At 33.9% G+C, this 26,607-nt stretch overlaps 1 protein-coding gene across 3 annotated transcripts in view; it reads right to left on the minus strand.

Annotated features, from left to right (window-relative positions):
* EML5 (EMAP like 5) overlaps positions 1-26,607 on the minus strand; it is a 93,699-nt gene that overhangs the window by 60,233 nt on the left and 6,859 nt on the right. For all 3 annotated transcript variants that reach the window (XM_052693435.1, XM_052693434.1, XM_052693436.1), the window contains exons 2-9: positions 16,667-16,826; positions 14,504-14,602; positions 13,919-13,987; positions 12,149-12,334; positions 6,322-6,457; positions 2,321-2,522; positions 1,051-1,188; positions 8-264 (exon numbers count right to left, since the gene is read on the minus strand). In XM_052693435.1, the coding sequence (XP_052549395.1) occupies positions 8-264; positions 1,051-1,188; positions 2,321-2,522; positions 6,322-6,457; positions 12,149-12,334; positions 13,919-13,987; positions 14,504-14,602; positions 16,667-16,826 (1,247 nt within the window). The remainder of the gene's footprint in view (positions 1-7; positions 265-1,050; positions 1,189-2,320; positions 2,523-6,321; positions 6,458-12,148; positions 12,335-13,918; positions 13,988-14,503; positions 14,603-16,666; positions 16,827-26,607) is intronic.

Consider the following 26,607-nt stretch of genomic DNA (forward strand, 5'->3'; position numbering starts at 1 on the left):
ATCTTACTTGGCATCCTGTAAAAAAGTCTCTTCCCATTGCCATCATTAGTCTGTATATATTTACTGTCTGAAGACCAATCCATATGGGTGATGAAACTTAAAGATCCAATACATTCCCCAACTTTCTTGTATCTCTGAACAACACCATATATATCCACAGAGCTGTCATTGGAACCAACAGCTAGGAAGTTCCCATCTGGTGAATATTTCAGTTCATGAATAGCTTCTTTCCTGTCTTTGATATGAACAACCTCAGTCATATCTCTGTGGTATGAAAGAAAGCATGTCATAAGTATAAAAGAGCCTTATCATATTGTGAAGTTCTTAACCATAAAAAGAAAGAAAAAAAAAAAAAAGGAGGAAAAAAGAGAAAAGAAAAAAAAAAGAAAAAAAAAAAAAAAAGGAGGGGGGAAAAAAAGGGAAAATAGGGGAAAAAAAAAAAGGAAAAAAAAAAAAAAAAGAAAACACATCAGTAAAATGATGAAGTGAACTACAACTATCATATGTACAAACACCACACTACTTTCAGGGCTGGGTAGGGCTTTGTGACTAAAAAAGGAACACTGACACAGGAAGGTCCTGTACCAGGTTATTCACTTAGAGAAGAAAACTCCACTGACATATAAGCCACAGACCTCAGTTGCTCTTTAAAACTGCAGTATCACAGCAACAAGGCAAAGCACCATTGATTTGCCATGTGTGTTGTACTAGCAAAAGCATTCCAAAACAATCATGGAAGTAAAGCAGTTTATTTCTTAATAATTCAAGAACAGTGAATAAAGCAAATATAAATAATATAAATAAATCACTTCCTAGAATGCTGCCATTCTTTAAAAAACCAGTGTACTTTTACAAATGTGTTATTACGGAAAGCCTCTCCCACGCTAGTGCAAATATTTAAATAATCCAAGCACTCTGTGAATCAGCAATTTAAAACAAATCTATGTGGTCTCCTGCACACAGTCGGTACTGTATCCATATACATACAAAAGTATTTAGATTGTCTACTTGAAAGAGTTTATAATGTATCTATTAATTTTTGTATCTTACCTGACCCTAAGCACAGTGAAAGAGCCATCCTTCATTCCAAGAGCAAGATGGATTCCATCAGTACTAACTGCTGCACAGCGAATGGGTTCCTCCATATTGCACCGGGCAATCAGAGCATGGTCTATTAAACTCCAAATTCTAGAATAAAACATTAATTACAAATACAAAAAATGGTTTGTAGCTTTGCCACAGGTAGCATGAAGCCTGCAATTTCAGCAGAAAACATGACATGGTTGCGTCCTATTTAAAAATAAATTTCCACAAGCAGTATCTAAGACAAAAGTGTCAGTTCTCCATACAGGAAAGAACGTTCTTACATTTAACTGTGAGAAAATATCTAATGAGAAAATGCAGGAGCAGGTATTTTTTGTCTTTCTGAAAAATAAAAAAAATGACAACACATACTTTTAGATCACTGTGTGAAAATTCTACCCTTTTGTTTCTTACTTTAGCTAAAAATGCATAAGAATAATCAAAGAATTCAGATTAAACATACCCTTTCCTATTAGCAAACTATCATCACTTCCTACATTTGCCTAGATAATACTATAAATCTTGTTTTTTACAAAACACATGATATCTACCATTTACAAGATGTATCCAGCATTCTTGAGTGAAACTTTGGTTCAACTACAATTTTTCTTAACTATGTTACAATTATATTTAGCAAAAAATGGCAACACATTTAATATCTGAGAAAGAAAAAAAAAAGGCATTTATGACAAATCGTTGAGCTTTAAAGAAGCTCAAGAAATTTACTGAGTTTTCTCAGAAAACGGCTTGTTTTCCATGATGCACTATTGTTAACCATAAATTTCAACTACAAGGGCTATTCTGAAATTTACGCCTTCTATTTCAGCAGTGGTGACAGCGATGTGAAAGACAAGCCACATTCCAGGCAGTCATGCAGAACCTGACATACAGGTTCTTGTTCATCACTGGCAAAAATGTGTAACTCATGTGGTGATTATGTTGAAAAACAGTGTTTTGCTGAGAATTTGCTGAGAATTAACAAACAGTGTTACTGTGTTCTTTGCATCTATTGTCATTTCCATGGAATTAAATAGGAGGCATTACTGTCAAAGTGACCTACGTATTTTATTATTAGAGGCCTGTAATTTTACACATAGCTTCACTGGTTTAGAAGTATTTCAGTGCCAGTTGATATCAGTACCAGTGATATTAAAATGCATACATTTCAATTACATTATCTACAAAATGAGTTGTTTGCATCAAACTATGTGTGAATGAAAATCAGACAAATAACAACCTGACTGATCGGTCATCACTTCCAGTCATTGCCAATGGTTTTGTAGGATGGACAGCCAAAGCCCACAGCTCTCCTTCACAATGCCCCTGCATTATCAGGAAAGGCTTATTACGCTCATGTACCACAATTTCAAAAATCTCACTGTCTTGTGTTCCAACAAGTATATGGTCTCCTCTCCAGCAAACACTTCTTACAGACAGACCTACAGAAGGAACAGATTGTTACTGAGAGGAACAATCTTAGAATTCGCGAAACAAAGAGAACATAACATGACAAAACATGGAAAAACATAAAAGCATGAACATGTCAAGAAGTATCCATACACTCCTGTTTTCCCATTTACTCCCTTTATCTATTTCACATCACGTACTGCTGTCCTTGGAACATTAAATTTTCAACACTGGAATTTTAAAAATTCTAAAATCAAATGTGACCCTTACTTTAGTAAAGCAAAGAACATTCTTTCATAGCAAGATCTCTGACTGAGGAAAGAAATACTGACCTGAAGGGGCAAATTTAATGCCCTTCAACATCAAAACAGGTAGCAGAAAATGTAAATTATAACTTCTGATGATACCATGAACTCATAAGACTAGCTGAACAAATCTCAATTATGTACGTGACAAAAGCATCAGTGCAACGTATTGACCAGGTATAAGACAAAGAATTCAATACTTTCCAGCTCGTTTCTAAGATGCTACTCCTAAGGCAAACCCTTGTAACTTGTATCTTTGTAACAATATCTGTTTTTTTTTTACCTTTCCTCCTTCAAAGAAAAGAAGAAGGACTCACTGAAACAATATACGAAAAAGTTGAAAAGAGTTTATGATGGAATTTAACAAGGATTTCTGAACAACTGAATTACTTTCCAGGTTTACAGAGGAGCTGAACACTCACAAGTTATATTTGTTTATAGATAAGATTGTGATAAATAAAATTAAAGTTAGGAGAGTTGTACATGGAGAACCCACTCTTAACCAAATTTATGAATATGCACCTTTTAAAAAAGACTCAAATTATTACAGACTGATAGCACAAGTCAATTTTGCCAGTTTCAGATCCAGAAAACAAGATGATAGAAATGCCTGGCACAATTCTCTCTGCCAAAACACTGACTATAGTGAAGGGCAGGTCAAGAATGATCTGTGAAAAAGTACTCTGGGTTAATATGTGAGGCAAAATTATATCCATCAAGCAAGAAAAAATGAATATCATATGAGCTGATGTGCTTCTGAAAAATATTTTTAACTGTGCAGAGTGAAAAGAAGAATCTTATGTTTTTAAAATTACATAGGAAAAAATTGCAAGGCTCAGAAAGAGTGAATGTGTGGATCAGCAGGCCAGTGGTGCATCTTCATCTATGTTTTTTCATTTTTAACAAAACAAGCTTTCAAAGCAAGGCCTACCTATATGCTTTGCATCTAAAGAGAACCTTTAAACGTAAACTAAATGTATAAGAAATAGGATGGAAAAGTGCCTAGAGTACACTCAGTGCACTTTGACTGCTACACAATATTCAGTCCACTAGATATGACTAGAGCTAAATCCCTTCAAAAATTCCTCAAAACAAATATATATAATGTTTATAAAACTCTCTGCATTATCTGCTTTACAGATTCATTCCTATGGTGCACTGGTGAATATACTCAGTTATTTATCTATAATCCAGGTATTTTATATTTTTCACTATACTGACTACTGTAATTAAAAACAAAAATCAAGAAAGAAATAACTGGAATCTCTGATGAACAGTGATTAAGAAATCTGTTTTAGTAAGCTGGAACTTCTTGCGGTGGAGGGAGATATTTTGAAAAACTATTTGGAGATCTATCCATTAATTTGTTTTGCGAACCCTTCGAGGAGATGCAGAACTTGAGACTGCTTTCACAGACAAGATTACCAACAGATAAAGCGGGACCAACAGAAAATGCAGTTAAGAGAACAAGAAGAATGAAAGGCCATAAAGGTTATCCTGAAAAAGATATAAATAAAGAAATCACAGATGTAGAAGTCTAAAGGGAAACGATTATGGAAAATGGAATCATGAAAGATATAATTTAAAAACAAGTTATTAGTTGCATAATGGCACTGGATGAGTAAAGAAAAATGAAGATGGAGTACTTAGAACTGATGAATCTAAAGAGTTCATGCCAAAAGCAAGAGAGATGATCTGGAATAGAGAACCATAGAATAGGCTTGAAAGAATGAAACAGAATGAACTGTAGCATTTAACTACATGCAGCAGCAGCCTCTAATTAAGCTTAAAAGCCAAAATTTCTAATGTATGTAAGAACAGGTCTCTTTCTCCTGCTCCAGTCATGTTTTTCCCAAATCTGGACTGATGTTTTAGTACAACAGCCAATCACAAATAATAGCTTTGGGATAATTTCCTTAGCAAATACGAAGTTACTGATATGTTCTATAGTTCTTGAAATTAAGGAATCTTTACAAGTGCAAAGGTTCATGAGTTTACCACCATTACTCTTGTTGTTAAAACAAACAGATATTTAATATTTGTTATAGACCTAAGGAGGCCACAGTTACATACAACAGTATAAGAAAGAGAAAGTATCTACAAATAAATTGTTTTGAAGGGAAAATTAAGATTACCAACAGCAGAAATGCATCTGTGTTAGTGTAACTTGGATATAAGACACAACAGAAGAAAGTCTTCTTTTCAGAATTCATTCAATAATGTACAAATTCACTTAGGAGACACTCGGACTTACTAACTTTATCAATGAATTAATTTAGCGTTTCTAGAGTACAGAAATGCACATGAATGCAAACACATCAAATGTATTAATGAACCAAACATATTATAAACTAGATTAATCTCTTTAATTCAGATTTAATGGTTTTAATTCAATTAATTTTAATTCAATTTAATTTACCTCTATCTAGAAATATATTAATTTGAAATATTAATTAGAAACTTAATACATAACCATTATTTTTATAAACAAGAAATTCTGTTCTGTTTTTCAAAGTAAGTCTGTCAGACAAGACAGAAACTGCAATGACTATCCAAAACAGTCAGTTAAGCACTTATTTTAGAAAAAATAAATTAATCTCCTTATGAAGCAAGGGGGTATAAACATGAACACATTTATCTCTTGATTTGAGACTGAAGCAATTATTTCTCTTCAATTGTCTCAGTCATGACAAAGTCACAGTACCCCAGGGCATTTCAAATCAAATGTACTTCATCTTTCTGGAAAAATATCACAGTCTTGGTGGGAATGTCAAATAAATTACAGAATACAAATATTTAACTCTGCTTGTAATCAGTTATTTATGGACAGTGATGTATCTAATTGTCAAGACACGTTCTATCACATCATCAAATTCTCCACAAGGTGATAGAAAAGAGCAAGGTTACTGGGGAAAACAAAAAAACCCACGTCTATGAAAGCAGTAATACATGAGATATTAGTGCTCCGGTGCAAGTTTATCTTATATTGCTGCTTACTAAAGCACCAATACCTAGAACAGTGACAATACAGACCATAGCCTGCTTGACCTAAAATTTTATTATGATATTGGTATACGTAAGCATCGTTCTAAATACCACAAAATTCTATCTGAACAGTTTTTCTGAAAACATGGATTACTACAAAAGAGAATTTCTTCACTCTGATGTTTTTCATTGCAGTGTCTCTTCTAAATTCTCTTACTGCTTTACTCTTCATTGTTAAAAACTGCTCTGCATCAGAAAGGACATGCATTGTATCCGTTTATCAACAGCTTCATAGTATATAGTCATAGACAAACTCCTGTCCAAAACTTCCTAGTATATAGCACATTGCACAGCACCTTTGATGGGCTACATATTCTTTTATTTACAGGCATCGTGAAAACAAAACATTTCTCATCTTGCCAACAATACATAATAACATCCATGAGTCTGCTCCTAATTTAATTAAATAAACTTTTTCTTTTACAAAACAATGTAAAATTTCCAATCTATGATATGTTGATAGTGACAAACTTCTTTTTACCTTTATATCCCTGGTCTGTTTCCCTGAGATCAATCACAGTAATTGGTTTAAAATTTAAATCCCACAAGCGAACACAGCCATCTCTGCCACCAGTAGCAAAGCCCTCTTCACACGCGTTCATGCTGAAAATTCCTGCCTAAAGAGAGAAGAAAATTATTTTTTAATAATACATACAGATGAGAGAGATCATTATGGAGACTGGAACCCTCTCCTATTACACTCTTTCACAGTTGTTGAAAATTGTACAAAAATACACAATTAATTAAAAGTTTTAGACAGGAAAAAGAAAATTAAGAGCTTAATTCTTAAAAGAATTTTTCCAAATTCTTGGAAGTTGTGAAGGAACTAGAAAGAACTTAGATTCTGATTTTTGAAATCTTAACTAACCAATTTTTGCTTGTTTCTATTCAAGGTACATAAGAAATATTCAAAATTACATTAACTCATTTGAGGGCTTAACAGATATTTATGTACTGTCAGAAACTGAGATGCTTTGCAAAATGAGAGCTTAAACTCAGGAGAAATTTAATGCTTTAGTTCTGTACATACAGAATTCAACTAAACTAAAGCAGTTCAAGCCTAAGATAGGTTTGCAAGCCCCCAACTTTTTTTTGTCATAAATCAAATAATTAAATACACTTGTACAAAAATCAGTAGAAGGATTTCCACCAATCTCCTTTAGGCTTGGTTCTGGGCCTTTGTTGCTATTAGTTACTTCTAATGTAGGCAAACGTATGTCTGGGATTTATTATTTATTTTTACACATTTTTAGACATGGAAGATTGATTCCTAATCTTAAGTTTAGAATGCAAATACAATAAAAACTGTGATAATTTCCAGGTACTCATGACTATTCTTTGCTACCAAGCTGTGTTTTATTCTCCAATCATATCTAAAGAAAATACCTGAATGCACTGTAATGAAGTATGGAATCTGTTTGTTCCTTTGGTGTTGAGTAACAAGGATTTAATTGTTTCAAGAGTTGAGAAACATAAAAAATAAAAAACTTTCTCAGCTTTCACAAGATGAGTATTGTTTGCTAAAGTTTAAAGAAACAATCAAGACTGAAAACTAGGGTGAAAGAAGTCCATTTTTTTGACATGTAACGTCCATCCTCAGAATACTGACTTTTAAGGGAATCCACATTTTCAGAAGTAATATGTGCTGAAACAGACATATAGTACAATTTTTAAGTCATAAGCAGATTAGAAGGCTAACTCCCATATCTCTAATGTTCTACAAATCCTCTTTCTGTTTCTTTGGGAGCCTAAAGATTTTACAAAATCAACTCCTACTCCATTTATTTCTGTATGTGACTGTTTTACTGCATTAACCTTTTAGCATTATTGAGTAAACATAAGGCTGAAGGAATTCTGGCTTTTTTTTTAAACCATATGATGAAAGTTGCTGAAGTTTTTGCATATTTAAATAGTTTAGAGCTCTTTTTGGAATGCAATCTTGATAATAGAATTATTCTCTTTTCTCTAATTAACTCCTTCAAAAATCCATAGTTTAATTAGTCCATACTGAAAAACAAGAATCAGACACTTGGCAATGTGGGAAGCAGGCTGAATGTTCTGAAGATAAAATCTAGTGGATCCAGGATTAATCTGTTTTCTGTTTCATAAAATATCCTTATCTTGAGAAGGACATACTGGTTGTCAAGGAGATTTGGCAGATGTGCTCAATCAATCTCTTGCAATGCAACAGGACATCCTCATTTCAGTGTAAGTGCCACTGGGATAAGAGATGAAAACAACAACAAAAGTCCATTATGGGGACTCTAAGTATCTGATGGAGGAAGCTGAGCTTAGCTACTCTTCATTTAATTTTTAGGCCCACATTTAAGTGGGAAAAGATAGATTATTCTCAGAGCTTGGCCAGTCATTGTGCTTTCACTAAATCTTTCCTTTCAGGAAAAGTAAAGTTTGCTAATTCAAAACATCTTTGAAATCTTCAAGATTCTCTCAATTCTTCAGTTTGTAATTGTTATGAACATAATTTAGTTCTTGATCCCTCAATCTGTAGTTGTTATGAACATAATTTAGTTTTTGATGGTCAGTGGTCTTTCATCAGTAATGAGAGGCAAACTGACTTTGTTTGTTCCAAGTGAATAATACGAGCAAGAAACACTGATTGTGCTCCTGACTCAAAACAAAATATGTAGATCAAATTATCCCATCTTAAAAGTTAGTAAATTTGCCATACAGATCATCTTTTTCTGCTATGGATTTTTCATTATGCTTCTTAATGAATGGGAAAATTTTGGAAAGAACTCAAATTAATCAGCAGTTCTCTCAAAATGCAAAATATTTCCTATTGTTTCAGCATAACCAGCTGGTATCACATCTGTGTTCCCTTAAACTGGAAAAGAGAATTAAATGAGAGCAAATAAAGATACCCCAGACAGACCAGAACTTGAAAAAACAGAGAAGTACAAGAATTTAACAAAGATGGCCTATACTGTATATTTTCCTAGAGCTTCTATCCATGAAATTTAAAATAGTGAAGTAGCCTCTTGTTGCTTGGTACTTCCGGACCTGTCTTGTCTCATGTGGACAGAAATCAATTGCTAATTTGTCCAAATGCAGTCTACTAGTAAAACTAGTGCAGTGAATTTTCTAACTATGCAATTCCTGAAACATGTGACTGTAGCTAGCTGTAATTAGGACCAAGCATTCACATGGAAAACAGGCAATTAGAACAAGCAATCACATGGAAACTTCAAGTATGCTCAGAAAGCAATTTACTTCTTCTGAACAATATGGAGAACAGAAAAATTTTGCCAGTATGGTAAACAATCCAGCACTTTCTTTTTAATCCCAAATGTAGTTCAGGATACATATGCTAACATATAAAGCAATGTCTATAATGGGCATTTATTCTAAGACTTTCCCGTGTATGCAGCGCAGTAAATGGTTGTATTGTAAATATTTAAAGTTGATGTCAATATGTTGTAAGTGGAGAGCAACTATTCTGAAATGTAATCTTCTTATGTCACAGATTACCCATAAAATAGTTCAAAAATGGGCATATTACTATAAAAAATAAAATGAATTGTATATATGTCTTTCACTGCCTATAAGTGGACTATCGCTTTTCAAATTCACAACAAGGCTGAACAATAGGGAAAAACTTCTGCATGACTTAATGTGTTGGTAAATGATACTGGCTTAAAACCATTCATTTAAGTTCATTATATTGTTTCCATCTATATTTAATTAGTGTTCAACCAACTGACATAGGCGTGCAATAGTTCTAACAGGGTGCCTGTTATTTAACCTCAAGTCTGTTATTTAACCTCAGTTTCTGACATCAATCCACACAACTTTAATGTGTACCTCTGAAAGACTATCTCAAAATAAATTATTCAGCTGCTGAGAAAGCATCTTATGTACATTTGCAATTCAAGGCAAAACATAGCATATAACAATCTTTAAAGCATTCAGTGTTTTTAAACAAGCATATTTTCTTTTAATGCATGAGTAAAACCTTGTGTCTGTTTCAGGTACTTAATAATCACAGGCTACTTTGAATTTAGAACCTGTAAAGTGAATAAAATAAATAGCAAATTCTATAGTCTGTTGTTTGCACTGGCACAGCCATGTAACATTGGATAAAAGATTATTTTTTTAAACAGTATACATGGTTAACATTCCAGAATCAGACGCGCTGCATGCCTGTAACACCACAACAATGCCAATAAATTTTCATATATTTTCATGCCACCTTGCTTCCTTTCTCCTTTTTGAGACTTTCTCCATTGGTTTTATTATTAATAAGTGATTGGCAAAACTATAGTTCCACAAATTCCCACTGTGATCCAATGTTTCCTAAACATACATTCTACGCCTGTACTCTTCCCCTCTGCTCATTTTCATCTTTTCCTACCTTCCACTCCTACTTCTATGTTCAGTGAACTCTGCAGTCCTTTTCCAACAAATTTTCCAGTCATCCAAACATGCTATTTGGTTTAACCTTTTTGATTCCTCATCAAACTCAGATAGGAATCTGCCAGAAACTCTTCTTTCCTCTGTCTATAGTTCTTAGTAATGCTGTAACACAAAATGGATAATCTGGCTTAGGAGTGAACTCAATTTTGCTTGCTAGTGCTAAAGTTGTTCTTTATTTCCTCTGTTACCCATACTAAAACACACTGAACTGCTGTTCAAATAACTTTTGAACTAAGCTAAATGTAACAAAAGCAGTCAAACTTTGAGAAATACTTGTTTGCTATATTAATACAGACCACTGCCAGCCAGATGGACAGTGTCTCCACATCACTAATGTGCTTTAGAAATTCTTCTGTATTCTTCTGTAGCTGAGATACCTACCCTTTTTCTTGTAACACAGAATACATGATATTCAAGTAAATAATGACACACTTTCTTTGAATAAATTTTCAGTCTAATTCAAGCCCAGTGAGAAGTAATGATAAGTCATGATAAACAGGCATGCAGGGATGACAATTCCAACACTAGCTCTCTGAATGCAAATTTATACTGATTCCTTACTATGCTCAAACTGTGCTTTTAACAATATACACCCACAACAAATGATACCATTTACACATGCATTCTCTTCTAATAGAATGGACAAGTAGGACATGACTTATAAAATCAAGTACAAAATAACTGTATATAATGATTATAGTTTAGTATGACTGAAGAAGCACTCTTATTCCAAGCTTTTATATTTTGCACTTACTATAATCTGACAATCTTATCCTTTTAACTAATATTTTATTGAAAAATAATATTTCATTTTGTTGGAAAGTAAATTTCTGGAAAATATTTTTTTCTTGTATTGGTGTGATTTTTACTGACTGTAATATCCTGTAAAAATGAATTCCAAAACCACAGACGAGTGAACCTACTTAATTTTCAGTATGGCAAACTACAACTCCAATGAGCCTAAAGGACACAGACAAAAATAGAAAGTTAGATAAGACCTACTCCAAGGTCACTTGAGCTCAGTCCACTTACTCTAATGAAGATAAAGAGAACAGCATTTCAAATTTGATCTTGTGTTCAACAAAAAATGGATGCAGTGTAACAGAGCAACAAGCTCTAACAATCCTGTATTCATCAGTTGGGTCATTACATGTTTCCCACACTTAAATTCTTCATAATTACACTTTTATTCATAAACACATAAACCATCATATTATACAGCTGTCTGACTAAGTAGTCCAATCTCTCCTAAAAGTCAGTTCAATAAGGTGCAACCCATTCCCTACGGTACATTTCTCAGCCATCAGTGAACACATTATCAACTCATTATTAATTGACAGCAACCTCTCTCACATATATAACATTCACCATTTTTGATCCCTCTATTCTACCTAACCAAATTATAAAGAATGATTTTAATACTTCAATTGCACGATAAGCATATGTGCCAACAAACTAGGTAAGCATACAGGCTTATGCAGTCCATAGAATCAATGGACTCTAGAGAGCTAACAGATAATTAGCCAGTAGGACTCAATTCACAGAATGACAGCACAGCTAACGTTGGACAGAAACTCTGGAGACCACCTAGCCGTGCTCAAAGGAGAGTTAGCTAACAGCAAGTGCCCACGGCTTTGTCCAGTTGTGTTTAAATTATCTCCAAGGGAGTGAGATGCATATGGAGAATCCACAACCTCTCTGGGTACTTGTTTCTTTTTTTCAATGCCCACTGCCTTACCATAGGAGTGTAGTCTTTATCAGTCTTTATCACTGGAATTGTTTAAGAACACAGACCAGGTGATCTTGCACTGCCCTTTTTGGCTCTCTGGAAATCTATTTAGCATTTTACGTTAATTTAGAAGAGGTATACTTACAGCATGTGCTCCCTGTATTGTTCTTACAAGGTTGATTCCTTTCCATACATAAATATCACCATTCAATGCACCGGAATACGTCACTTCATCTCTTGCACAAGCTAGGCACAATATAGTTTGAAGATCACCAGTTTTGCCAAAAACACCACGTTTTGGTGTCAGTGAATTGCCACACAAGCTCCAGAACTGCAAGACAAAGCCATTCAGAGAGACGGATGTTTGCTAATCTCCTATACTTTAACATGTTCATTTGAGAGAGAAGTACTTTACCTCCTCATTACATACATTTGCCTATGTACTTTTCCTACTTTTCATTGCTTAACTTTAACCAAAGCAAACAGGGCCAATGCTTATGTTGTTGTCTTAGATGTAACTGCACAAATTAAATAAATAGGAAGGTAACATATTAAAAAAAATTCCTTAATAATTCCTTAGTAATTCCTTAGTAGCAATTTATTTGAAATTGTCTATTTAACTTGATTTTGTGAGGTGATGACGGAATAATGAAGATGAAGAATAAATAATTACAGATATAAAAAAATAACACAAAGAAGGAACAATTTAAGAAAAACAGACATCATCAGTAAAAATCTCTTTCCTGATCCAAATGCCTCTAAATCATTAGGGCTCAGATTTTTATTTAAAGAAGTACTATCAATTATTTTCAAAATACACCTCTCCCTCCCATCTGCAAAAAAGAGCTTTTCTTATCTAAATGGATGGATTTTGACATGACAAAGCCCCTTTAAATATACTAACTCTCAGCTGGCAAATACTAACTTACTATCATCATAGTGTTGCTTTTAGATCTTGAAACAGAAAAAAAAGTAATTATTAATTCAGTTCATGGAGACTTGATTGATTTAATAAACACTATGCTCAAAGGTATATGCAATCTAGCCAGCCATTAATATATATTAATCTCAATTTCATGGTATAAAAATAAGAAAATCAACATTATTTTCGTTCTCACCATAGGAACCTACAGTTAAGAGCAATGCAGAACTTTGAAGCTGCCATCTACTGCTGTTATGTGGTAACACAGTCATCAGTGCATGCTATAAGAGACTGACTTTCTTTAGGAAATGTATCTGATGACAGTCAAGCATTCATAATCTTACTGACACAAGTATGGAAAAGAAGCTTTTTTCCTGCATGACAATTGGAACACACATCAAATAAAAATATACAGAACGCCAATTTACAAATCCTGTTACCAGGCAAAGAGCATTGAAAACAACAAAAGTAGCAACAGCTACTTTTACAGAGAAAAAAGAATAAAAAGAAGGATAAAGAATTTTTCCTCTCTCTTTCCACTGTATTTTCACATTTTCTGAAAGTCTGAGAAATGACTGTTAAACATGTTTCAGCTCTGCCGTGTAACAATTCATTAATTGTTTAAATCGGAAATTTGAGTACCTGGACTCACTGTACGCATGTGTTCTTTGCCTTACACTGCTTGGGATTTCAAACAGTATTTTAGAGGACCTAAATTCTAAATTACAACACAATCATCACGTAATGACAAATCTTATACTCTACTTTTATCTTTTATTCTATTTTTTTGTCTGCCTGACCATGAACTCTTTTGAGCAGGAATGGTCAGTTTTCCACTGTATGTTTTGTAAAATGTCTAGTGTAGTCATGTGCGATACATGATAGCAATCCCTGAGCAGTAGATTCCTCTTAGATATATACTGCTGTTAGATTCCATTTTTGCCTTATTTTACAAAGTATAAGTATTTCATGAAGTAAGATTCATTTCATTACCTTGATGTGTTTTACACCACAGCTGACGAGTTTGTTTGGCTGGTACAAATCCCAAGAAATATCAAATATCTGCATTAAAAATAAAAATAATAAAGCAGCAGACCACAAGAATGTCAGCAGACATGGTCTTTTTAGAACAGGACAGTGAAAACAGTAAAAACCTTGTACCAAATCAACAGATAATCTAAAATGCTTTAAATAGAATGACTTCTTCATCTCTTCATTCAACACTGAAGTTGCACGTTTTTTCTATTTTCTATTTCCCCCCCCCATGAAAAGAAACAACAAAAAGATTAATTTATGAAAATCTAAGAGACTAGAAAAATCTAAGAGATTACCTTCAGTTTGACTTTTCATATTGGGATTTGTGTCTAAAAAGTGCCTTACTTTCGCACTTCCCATGCACACTCACAGTCTCAACAAAGTATTCACAAAATAAATAAGCTACATATTTTATTTACATTTATTTGTTATACACAGAATAACGGTTGGAAAAGACCTCTGAGATAATCTAGTCCAACATCTTAATCCAAATCCAATCTTCATGTACTTTCATTGACACTCAAATTATTGAGCTGTACTTACTCTGTCTGTATGACCAGGAGCCATTGATAACAATTTTCCTTTTCTCCAGTCCCAAACACAAACTGTGTTTTTTGAATCCAAACCAACTGAGACCAACCGCTAAAAGTAACCAAAATAAATAAGTAAAGATAACTCAGTGCATTAATTAAGGCTAGAGTCACCACTAAGTTGAATAAGAAACAATATCTTCACTTTGACACAGAAAAAAATTAAAGATATACCATCTCATTCAAAAGCTTTGTCTGATCAGTTACTTTTCCAAGAAATTATAGAAAAATAAAAGCTGAAGAACTACACCTTGCAGCCTGGATCATCTTCAGCTCTAAGAACACTTTGCACAGATCTCTTGACACACATCACTGACCATATTAGTTTACAGCCCAATTCTACTACACTTATTAGTCAAGTTACTTTTTTCTCTAAAATCTTTTTGTTGAGAGTTTGTAACAGTACTGAAGACGAGACAAAATGAACCTTGGTGATTCCGTTTATTGTTTTTATTTTTAAAGGAACTGAAATCTTTTTTCTTCAGTTCTGGTACTGTGGTACAATTGGTAATCTGGTACAATTCAGGTACTGTGACATCTTGATAAAAATATAAAATCTTAGCAAATCTTCTGGACAAGTTTTTCTCAAGCAAATACTTACACTCAAAAGAAATTTAATTTCCATTTTTTTATGCAGATCATAAAATTGAGTTTGTAACAAGCAAAAACAAACAACAAAGGTAAGAAAAATTTTTACAAAAACAGAAAGCTATTTCCAATAACATTATTTCTTTAGTATCAGTAAGGCTCCAAAATCATGGGAATAAAAAGAAAGAAAAGAAAACGTTAAATACAAGTGATCTTCAAGCTTCTTAGTTATTAATGCAAACTTCAATTTTTCAGATACTCTGAAGTCCATCTTTTCAATTCTATCTTTAAAAATGTTTTTGAAAGGAACATCAGTTTCAGTTCCAGCTATCCTTCTATAAAGGTCAATTCCAACCCAACTGCACAAGAAGTATGAAAGTAAATTAGCTCTGTAATTGATATTCATCAATCCCTTGCAAAATCTGATGATTGTCCTACATTGGCTGATAGTTTTATTTTTCAAAAAGAGTGATCAAATGTTGCTTCCAGTTCTAGAAAATCTTGCTACCAGCCAGTACTCCTCCACAATGGAGAGCACAGATGAGAATCAAAATACTTGTGATCTTGCAGAAGAATTCATTGTAGAGAAAACTGAACTTATCTCTACACTACAGAAATTGAATGTTTTAAATGAGATTCATCAGTATATTACAATTGCTACAAATGCTTATGTTGTGATTTCAGTACCTTTCTGTGTATCATTCCACTAAATCAAAATATCATACAGGGTCCAATATATAAAATAATTAAACTTGCTATCAACAGTAAATGCTACTTGTGAGGAGTATCTAGAAGAACCTCATCACAGAGAACTGCTCTCTGACAATTCTAGATTTAAAAGGACAGTTAAGATGTAAACAAACTTATTTTTCATATGGAAATGTTTCCACAGGGAGACAATTCTGGAGATGCAGATCTCAAAAAGAGCTCTAACCAGCTTCCAAATGCCAGAAAAAAGGTGATCATATGGAAACACTGAGAAAAGCACAGTCTAAATTCTGACAATTTATGGCTTTAAACACAAAAATCAGTTTTCAGTGCACCCAGAGCAGATCACAGATCTACATTCAAATTTCCCCTATGTACATAGGGAATACATGATTGCATTCTAAGAAAGGGTTAGGGAACATCAACAAAACAATCTAGTACTAAACTTTTGATCTCAAATTATTAACAATGCTCAAGTTAGAAAGTGACAACTTCACAGTGACAAGAATAACAAAGAGAAAAGACATCAATGTCAACCAGAAACATTGTTGTAGAACGACACTGATCTAGAAAGCTGTAAATAGTGAGAAATAAAAATGATAAAACCTGTAGATCACTCTGAAAAAAACTCAAAGCCTCCCTATACTAATTTCAATATGTTTTTATAGAAAAAAAATTACAACTAGGTTTCCCTCTATGTTCAGTAGAGCACCACCTGTTGTCATCTTAATAAGGATAGGCATTGGTCTCTCCAACAACAAAAGAGCTCTCATAGATGCAGTTTCTTAGAGTGTTTGGAAAAAAAACAAAAATTACATACCTGACCATCTAAATCAAAAGCCAAGCAAGCTATACCATGCGTGTGAACGTCCTTCAGAACAGATACAGTTTGCACAGTGTACGAGTCCCATACGCAGATATATGGTTCCTTTCCAACTTGACCTGTTGCCACCAACACACGTTCAGGATGCAAAGCAAGGCTGCCAATAAAAAAAATAAAAAATATTTCTGCATAAAATTTCTACATTTGCCTAGTTGGTTGCATTAATATTTTTCCATAAAAATGATTTCACAATATTTTTCCATTAGTAATAACAGATACTAAATAATTTTGTTCCAGATGCCACAATTTATTAGTTAATTTATTGGACTTTATTAAAGTCCATGGCACCACCTTTTTTCAATTTGATCCTTCAAGGATTTCTCCAATTAAACTAATTGCAGAAGTTACTAATCTTCTGCTCTAAAATTTTCACGTTATTAAATTCAGTCAGATTTTCATATACAAAAAGTACCTCTTTTCCCTTTCACCACCTTTCTTAATAATTGAAAACACAAAGGAAAAGACAAAAAAGTTAGCATTACTCTGTCAACACATCTATCATCAATGGAGAAATATGCATACCTAGAACTATTCAATTCTGCATACTCTTCGATTTTTTTATTTTTATTTTTTTAAGAGGAGAAGATTGAATAGAATTCTTAAGATATTTCTCAAATGATTGTACACCAAAGTCAAATCTGAAACTAGATGTTATGACCAGAATAAACTTCAGGTGACTAAACTGAAACAGAACAGTTGGGAATAGCTCATTTTGAATAACTGTTAACTTTTCATATTGCCAACAGTGCAGAGAATTTGTTTAAAGTTCAGAATCTTCCAAAGTCTACACAGAATCCTCATAACTGTGTTGTCAAATGAGGGATCATGAAAGCATGACAGTCAGCAAGATTGTTTTGCGTTTTGCTTATGAAAGCAGGCTGCAGGGGAGGATGTGACATCTGTTGATTTATATTTCATTTTTTAAAAGTAAGAACATACTTCAATAGAAAATCATCTGCACTACTAGATGAGATTCTACACAGTCTGGACAGAGCAGGCCAAAGTGAGCTGAAAAATATCCTACATTAGTCAGGAAGATATACTGTCAAAAGTCAGCTATTTAAATTGGTTAAAAATATTTCCTCCCCCTACTGACTAATCAGAGAGCATTTCTTGGAGACCACTAGAGAGAATCACTCAAAACACATGATTTCATTTTCTCAAAATTACATGTAAAAGAGAAAGGTTAAGCACATTGCTCAAGTTGCTCTTACATCTGAAGTTTTATTTTGATAAATGAAGTTCAAAGGGTGGAGGCAAGGGAAGCCTATATATGTATCAGAAATAGCCAGGATAGAGTTTATAAGGAAATGATCAGAAGGCTGAATTCTGAAGACATGTACATTTCCTGTGCATAAACAGACCAAGAGACAACAGTGTTAGAAGCCTCTTAATATTCATGAGGTCACGCTGCCCCACGCACTATTCTTTTGTATTTTTTCTATTTTAATATAGCATTCCGGATAGTTGCCACTGCTCAAAAAATTCCAGAAGCACAACACTGAGACAGGAACCCTTCAATCTTCAGAGTTCCCACAAAAGGTGGAAAGACTGTAGACTCTGAAACATTTCTTCCTACTAGCTATTCTGCATTATCCTCAGTACTAGGATCAGGGAACCAACATTTCTCAATTTGCTTCTCTTCTAGTACACAGCTACTCCTCTTTGCTTCCTTCTTTATTTGAGTAAAGTAACTTCATAATTAAAAAGCAATGCAGAAAGGAACGGGCAAGCAAAACTTATCACATTTCACTTCAGTTCTGCCACCTAATCCTGATCAACACCTGCACAACTCCCAGAACACACTCAGGCAGATGGTGCATATGTGGGGAAATAGAAAGAGCATCTGGAGGGCGAGAAAATGTTGCATATGAAATGATCTAATTTTTCCAAAGACACCACGAAGAGGGGGAGAATAAGACCAGATGGACAATAAAGAAATTTGAGAGGGGATAGAAGTGAAGACTAACTAAGAAAAAAAAGAGATAAACTAAGAGAATAAAAATACAGTAGTCTTATGACTGATTCATGAAACCTGACGTCAGGACTTTTCAACCCTATACTTAGCACTGCTATTAACACATCATGCAAGTGAATCACTGGAACACAAATACTAGAAGGGATGATCAGACTGGGGTCCCCATTCCACAACTGCAATTTTGATAGAACCTCTTTGTTCAAAAAACACTCAAGAGTCGCTCTGAGTACAGACACACATGCACAAACAGCCCTATGTAGAGTTCTGGATCTGAAATTCAGAGTTCTGATCAAAGCAGAGAGATCAGACCTGAGTTTAAAGAGATCTCAAGGTCCTTACCATTTCTTTTTTTGGATTATGAGTGATTGAACAATCCTTGCAGACATAGCAATAAATACCAAATATATCATACCTTGGCATAGCCTCGCAATGAATTGCATTGATGTAATTAACAAATTCAGGAACATTCATTATTAAGAATTAATAATTAATTAAGAATTAATATTAAAAATTGCTAATCAACAAATTGTTTACAACTTATTACTCCAGAAAGAAAAAATATAGGTAGAACAGGTAAGGCATAAATATAAACCTCTGCTACCTAATGACTATTTCACTCATGGAGATGATGTAGTTAACAGGAAAAAGCAATGAGCAAGTTCTCTGTGGATATCCCCAGTGGAGATCTCCAAGACACCTCTACAGAGGTGCCCAATTACACCACTCCTGCTACTGAAGTAGTTGTTTTGTATTCATCAGACAGCCCTCAAGAAAAGGCAGAAAACTTCATGGGTTTGGCTCTTATAAGACAGCTGCCAAAGCTGCGGGTGTAGGTTCAACAGACTTCAGTACCTTGACTTCTCACAAAGGATTTTCTTGGGGATTTTTTTGTTTCTCTTCTCTCCCTCAGAGGTGTAGGAGAATGCTTAGTGCAAATGAGAAGCTCTGCAATCAAAAGGAAAGAAGTCACATTCCTTTTACCATCTTGATAACAAAAGCTGAGATAACCTCTCCAGGTTAAACTGCGACTTGCATCTTGCCTACACAGATAAACTGTAAAAGTCTGCCTGATATCTTCCGTTTTCATACAGGGATGACTAAGCTGATGAATATCACTGCTTGTCCAAAAAAAGAAACAGATATTCTGAACAAAGTAAGTTATTCAGGCCTTCCTGCTTATCTCTGGCCTTTCTGACTTGGATTTTCCAGAACAGACATTAGTGTCAACACAGTATTCAATCAAACTATCCTAAGGAGAATGTTAAAAAGTCAAATACAATCATGAAATAAAGCAGGAATCAGGCTAACAAACTGCTTACTCAAATAAATTTTGAAATTCATTTTAACATTTGATACATCCAAGAAGAGCTAAGAAGTAGAAAATCCAAAATGTGGCTGTCACTGTTGTTATACATCCAAATAGCCAGATCTGTTGAGAACAGTGATGCCTGCTACAACAGAATAGAGTTCCACTGATATATCTGACTGACGTCAGAGATATTTTCTAGATCATTTTCTAGATAGATATTCAAAGCACACTGAAGTACAGTATTACAGTTTTAAAAGTATAGTGAAGATACACATCAATGCACTCAAGCTCCTCTTTTACAGTTTAAACAAAAGGTCATTTCTCACCTCAGCACTCCCCACCGTTTTTAGCAGATCCATACATTGTATAATACTAACATTAGATCAAAGTGTTAATTATTAATGACAGAGTCTTGAAGAAACGTATAGAATCTTGATACTATGCCTGTCTGGGATGACAGCAAAGACATAGCTGTGACCCTTCAGTGTGCATGAGGTTTGTAGAGGCAAAGGATCTTGAAGGAGAATAATCCCCAACAACTTTATTATAAAACAAATCAAGATTTTTTCCTCTTCTCTTGTTTCATGCTGGGCATTAGCAAGCATTGATTAATACAGACAAGCCGCAGACAAGGATACAATATTAAAGATGATGTTTCCTTAGCAACAATATTGCATGAAAATCCAAGAGTATATTCACATGACTACATCTAAGCTTCATAAAACTAGGGCACCAGTAGAAAAGAATGCTGCAGTAAAATAACAGCATCTCAGATATCTATTAAAGAAAAGTTAATTTCAAGTGTGAAATTGTTTCTACAAGTAAATAGAGAAAAATATTTTCATCATACATTTCAAGACCTTTTACATATAGTTGTGGATATTCTCTTAATAGCTGCCACTTACCCACATTTCCCCAGAAAGTATGACAGGAAAAACTACAAATCATTTATGTCATACTGCTGAAGTCATTATAGCAGGAATAGATGTAAGCAGCAAACATTTGTCATCAAAGTTGATAGAGATCAAATCTGGACAGGACTATTTCCCATAAGAAAAACAACTGTGAAGCATCATTCCTAGGTCTGTTACATATTTGTTATCAGAGCACCAGCAGTGTCATAAATAGCTTTTAGAAGATTCCTTAAATTGTACAAGCATACAGCTTCAAAATAAGAGTCTGTACTGAGGACAGGAATACAAAGCAGATGAAAAGACTAAAACTGTATACTGATTATTCCCAGCTGCAAAAAGTAGTACAGAAAAGCATCTATTTCATAGGAAATGCTCATCCCACACTGATGCTGGGTTGCCATTTATAGGCTCAACTAAATATTAATACACTTTGTGGTGGAACCAACAATACATTTCCTTTATCTAAAGGCTTGTTTATAAGCAAATTAAGAAATCTGACAAAAACCTTCAGCTCTTTATCTGCTCCAAAACACAGCGGAAAAGAACAAAAAGACCAGATGATCTTCAGAGAGTTAGACAATGAGTGTAGTAACACTGATGCAAAGTTTCCAAGCAAAAAGATAAGAAAACTGAGGAAAAAGATTCTTAGAACTAACTGCCAGTTCCTGCAGATGCCTGCAGGCATTACTCCCATTACAGTGCTACAGAAAATAAAGCCACCTCTTCTGGAATTTGCCACCCCTACATCTCACTTCATGTCCATAAACACAAAATGAGCCAGGGCATCACTTAAAGTTGGGAGAACACTTAAAATGAATTAGTTATACGAACTAATCCATCTGGGAAAGAGTCCAGAATGCTCTGAAGAAAGTACTTGAAATTCTCATTTTGCTTTCTGTCTTGTTAGCCACTTAAACAACAGCACAGATACACAACAGTTAAGCAGTTATCTAAAACAAACAAAAAGACAACAGGAATCAGAAGCATAAAGGAACAGGAAAGCATGGGTAAATGCAATACTGAAAGAATTCCAAGGTCAATGTGCATTTGATAGACAATAAAAACTGTTGCATACCTGGACTCACTAACGTCATTACTGAAAAATACTACAAAAGAGAAGACAGATAAGCAGCATTCATGAGAAATACTTTCAAGACAATGCAAGCATTCTGCTCTACAATTATGTTTATCTCAAGCCTAATGATGCAGTTGTGTATTCCCAATAAGGTAATAAAGTACACCAATTATCAAAAGCACATGTTGTAACCTGCAAACATAAAATCATAGTTATTTATAAATGAACTTAGCACTGAATAATGTTTCATAGGTTATTCATTTTTATGTCATTAATTTCTATGTTGGAAAAAGCAGCAATGGATAGTGTTAAGTAAAAAAGAAACATGTAAATAAAAATGCATCTAAAAGTGCAACCTTGATCTAAAAACAAACACACAAAAAAACCACATCAAATATTTACTGTTCTTCAGTTTTTTTAATGTTATTTCTTTAAGTATTGTATAAGAAAAATTTAACTTAAAATGTCATGTTCACCACCAGAAATCCCCAGGCAATCTCGAGATGCTGTCAGATGCCTTGTCTCTACCTATGATAAAGCACCATTCACCTTGCTTGCTCTTGTGGAGGGATTATAAGCAGGGAACAAGGATTAACACAGTTCTAAATGTCAGGAGCAGGTTCATAGAGTTGTCAGCTAACCAAAACAGAATTAATCCACTCCTTCGGCTTGCATCCTGCCTTGTTAAAATGGAGACATACAGGGGTATGTGTGTATATGCATCACGTTTGGCCACGTGATATTGTCATTTATTTATTATTAAAATGTTACCCTAGAATTCAGAAAATTGAAGGGGTGCTATTTTTATAATATTAGATCCAAACAGATTTAGTCACAAAAATGTACCATATAAATAAAGCAAAGCTAAGTAGTACAATTTCTTTTCTGCCTAGTCTTTTAAAGCATCATTGTAAGACTGTGTACCATATCCACAAGCTTCATTCTCCAATTCCAGTAAAGAAATAACACAATACTCAATCTGGACTATATTCAATCATGAGCTGGACATGAGAGCACAATGACTTTACGAGAACTATGGGCACTATCTCAAAACTACATTTTAGCCTCACTGTTAGGTCTGATCCTTTGCTTCAATTTTGTTTGTCATTTTTTCGTTTAATTACTCACCTGAATTGAACTTTTTATTGACATATGCTTGCATGTCACATATCTAATTCAATACACCCTTGTATAAAGACCAGGAAAGTTCAAATTGCAATCTATCCTATTCCACAGTAATAGTGGAAATACTTCCCTGAATATAACTTGTCATAGATCTGGCTAAACCACCAGCAGAAGTATCGCTTGTGGTACCTATGAAGTCAATCATTTTGTTTAAAATGACACTATTCTCTCCAAAATTTGAGCACTTATCTCTTTAGACATGTCCCTCCTGTTTCTACGGGGCCAGAGAAAATCTCAAGTAAGTCTGACAATTTGAAATAAAGTTTAAATATTGTTCACAGAAGAAATACAGTGCAGTCTATGTTTGTTGTGTAGTGAATGCCATCACCAACCAAGTTATCTTCACTGAGATGTATTTAGGCAAATTCAATGCTGTAAACATCAGCTTTGTACATACCTAGCAAACACAGGTGTATAGTACACTAGCAAACTGACTAATTCTCTCTAATTAATATTGCTCATGAATTAACCAATGCTTTCTTCATTTGTTTTAACTATTCCATCAGTATTGCTTCAGAGCAAATAAACCTCTTCCCACCCATTCAAATCCTGGTTCAGTATTCTTTTTTTTTCTTACACTATGATTTCCAAATGTTATCACAACAATAATATAAAGCGTGTATAAAAATTATCCAAGTTGCCTATAAAAGGAAAGTTTATTCAACACTTTTAAAAAATAACATTTTAAAACTCCTCAAATTATCTGGCAAAGATGACTGCATGAATATTTAAGCAATATAAACTTGGACGTCATTGTTAGGATAGGAGTTAAAGCAGCACATTTCTTGACCGAAATGTGTGGAAGTATGTTTATAAAGTAAAAGAATCAGACCATCTGGGTGTACAGATACAGACCTTTACCCACCCTGCCTGCAGAACAATAGCTACTATAACTAAGAATTCCCATGAAAATGTTGGAAGATCAAGCACAGACATGAAATTCAGGAAAACTGGCTGGAAGGATTGTCCTCTGAGTCTTCTGAAATATTATCTGTATACTCAGCACTTTGATAGGAGGTTGGGTATCAGGCACCATCTTACAGACCCTATTTGAATGAAAAAAAGTCTACCAGGAAGACTTTCAACAGCTTTGAGGACTTCCAATGAACAGAAAGTCTTTTTCAGCTAGGCCAAGGAAAGTCATTCATCAGAACAGATCTGAAATTTCTGTGAAGATTTAATAACACAGGTATTCTTAGCAGCTAAAATACCACAGGGAAAAAAAAAGACTTTTCTAACAGAAATGGTCAAAGATTTTGCCTTAAATGTAGCAGAGAAACAGAATGTCATCTATCAGAAAAACAACAGAAGTATCAGGATGTGGTCCTCGAAAGACCTATTTTCTTCAAGTTTACAAGCAGAAGATGTCTTAAGTCTGATTTTCTCAAAGCAGATATGGGCTACTAACAAATACCACAATTTGTCCTATCCCTTACTAATACTGAAATCACTTTTGCTATTTTCATGATCAAACAGTAAATTGAAGCAGAAAGATAAAAGCTCGAAATGAAAGTAAAGGTAGTCAACACTAAAGAAGTTCCATGGATTTATTATCAGATAGTACAAATTGGAATTCTTGGTGATTTCTATCTTCTGCAATATGTGACTAATGGATTTAATAAAACCTAGCCTAAAAATTCAGTCTTTGGCTACAAATTGTTATGGCGATCTTGCTTCTGATTCTGAGCTTCTTGGTGTAAATCAAGCAATTCAATCTAAAGAGACACTATCCTTCAAAATACTTGTAGTAGCTGCAACAATACTACAAACAGTAACACTGGAAAGTTTTTTTCAGCCACTAGAGTAACCAGAGGAATCTGAGATCTAACAAAAGGAAGTTTCACATACCTGTAACAGAAGTTACACACACCTGTAACATTCCATCATTTCCCTAATGCTCCAAAGGAAATTCAGTCTAAAGCAGATGCATTCATAACAGAATCTCACTGTGTTGAAAATCTTGACTGTATTCAATTTGAAGAGAATTTGATAGGATCTATCTTGAGCATTCATCTCTATTATTAAGATAGCCCGGGGAACTTCTTCACTTTGCCACATAAATTAGAAGAAAATTAAAATTATAAAGTTCCTTCAATTTACTTCAAGTGCTAAGAGGTATTTTATTTACTACATGAAAGTAGCAAAATCAACAGATTATTTCAAGTCAAATAACTACTGTATGAGTGAAAAAATCACTGATGTTACTGTAACAGCATTATAAATCTATATGTAGCTTACAAAAAGATTTCTAAATTACAACTAAGCATGTGATTGATCCTTAACAATACAGACTAGATGGCCTTGCCATTCTTCTGAGCAGTACCTTACTTAATTTCCTCGATACCAGATAAAAGTGCTGTATTAAATAAAAAGCTTAATCCTGTGAGTGATATCGTAATAATATAAAAAAAATCAAGTAAACTGTATTTTGAATTTAAAAAGCAACAAAAGCAAACATTGAAATGCTACATAATGCAAAACTAAGTTCTCCACACCCAACTACAAAACTCGATTTTATTTTCTATGGTTTTGGGATATTATATAATTGTTACTTTTTTGTTTCAAGCTACATATACTTTTAAAAAAAAGCAACACAAGTTATTATAATAATCACAATAAAATCTAAACTCTGTGATGAAAAAAAATAACTCAACTTTTAAAGCTGAAGTTTATTTCATTGTCTTAACTGAAGCTTTAAGCTTTGAATAAAACCCAAACATTTTACTTCAGACTATTCCCTCAGAAGAATTATTTTATTCAAATACATTAAGCTGCTGTCTGTCACCATGTACACACATGTAAACACAATAATAAGAGAACCTGATAATGCCTTTATGAAATCAGCCAGGTACATAATCTACTTACCAATCTATATTAAGAGGATAACTAAGAAATTAAACATTCAAAAAGTAAGTAAGCAGAAATATAATCGCTTCAATTGCAGTTTGGAAAAATGAAGAAAAAAAAATTGGGCAGAGCTCAAAATTTCTGCATCCAATTTTTAAACTGCTAATGATCAAATGTTACTAAGCTTTTAGTTTTTTATTCTTCCATGACATGCAGTCCTAGAGCCTGCCTAAATTTCTTTTCTGTTGTTGCTTCAGTTCTGAAAGAAATAGCCAACTACCAATTCAAGAAAAGAATTTCCTACACCAAGATGTTTCCTCATTTAAGAATTGACCTGATCTGACCCTGCCTGTGAGTGCTGACAGAATCAGATCAGAAGGTGATGTGACTGCTGGCTATGAAAAGCACGATGCATGAAGACAGGCTTGCAAGCCTGTAGTTCCTTACTGTGTAGACCTACTTTAATCAACTTCTGGTATCCTTTAGATGTTCATTTTTGGCTGGATTTTTTTTTTAATATTTGTATTTATGCAGTTTCAACTAGAAAAAGTAAAGTTTTTTTAATGATAG

The sequence above is a fragment of the Tympanuchus pallidicinctus genome, unplaced genomic scaffold (assembly GCF_026119805.1).
Source record: "Tympanuchus pallidicinctus isolate F22 unplaced genomic scaffold, pur_lepc_1.0 scaffold3, whole genome shotgun sequence".
NCBI lineage: Eukaryota > Metazoa > Chordata > Aves > Galliformes > Phasianidae > Tympanuchus > Tympanuchus pallidicinctus.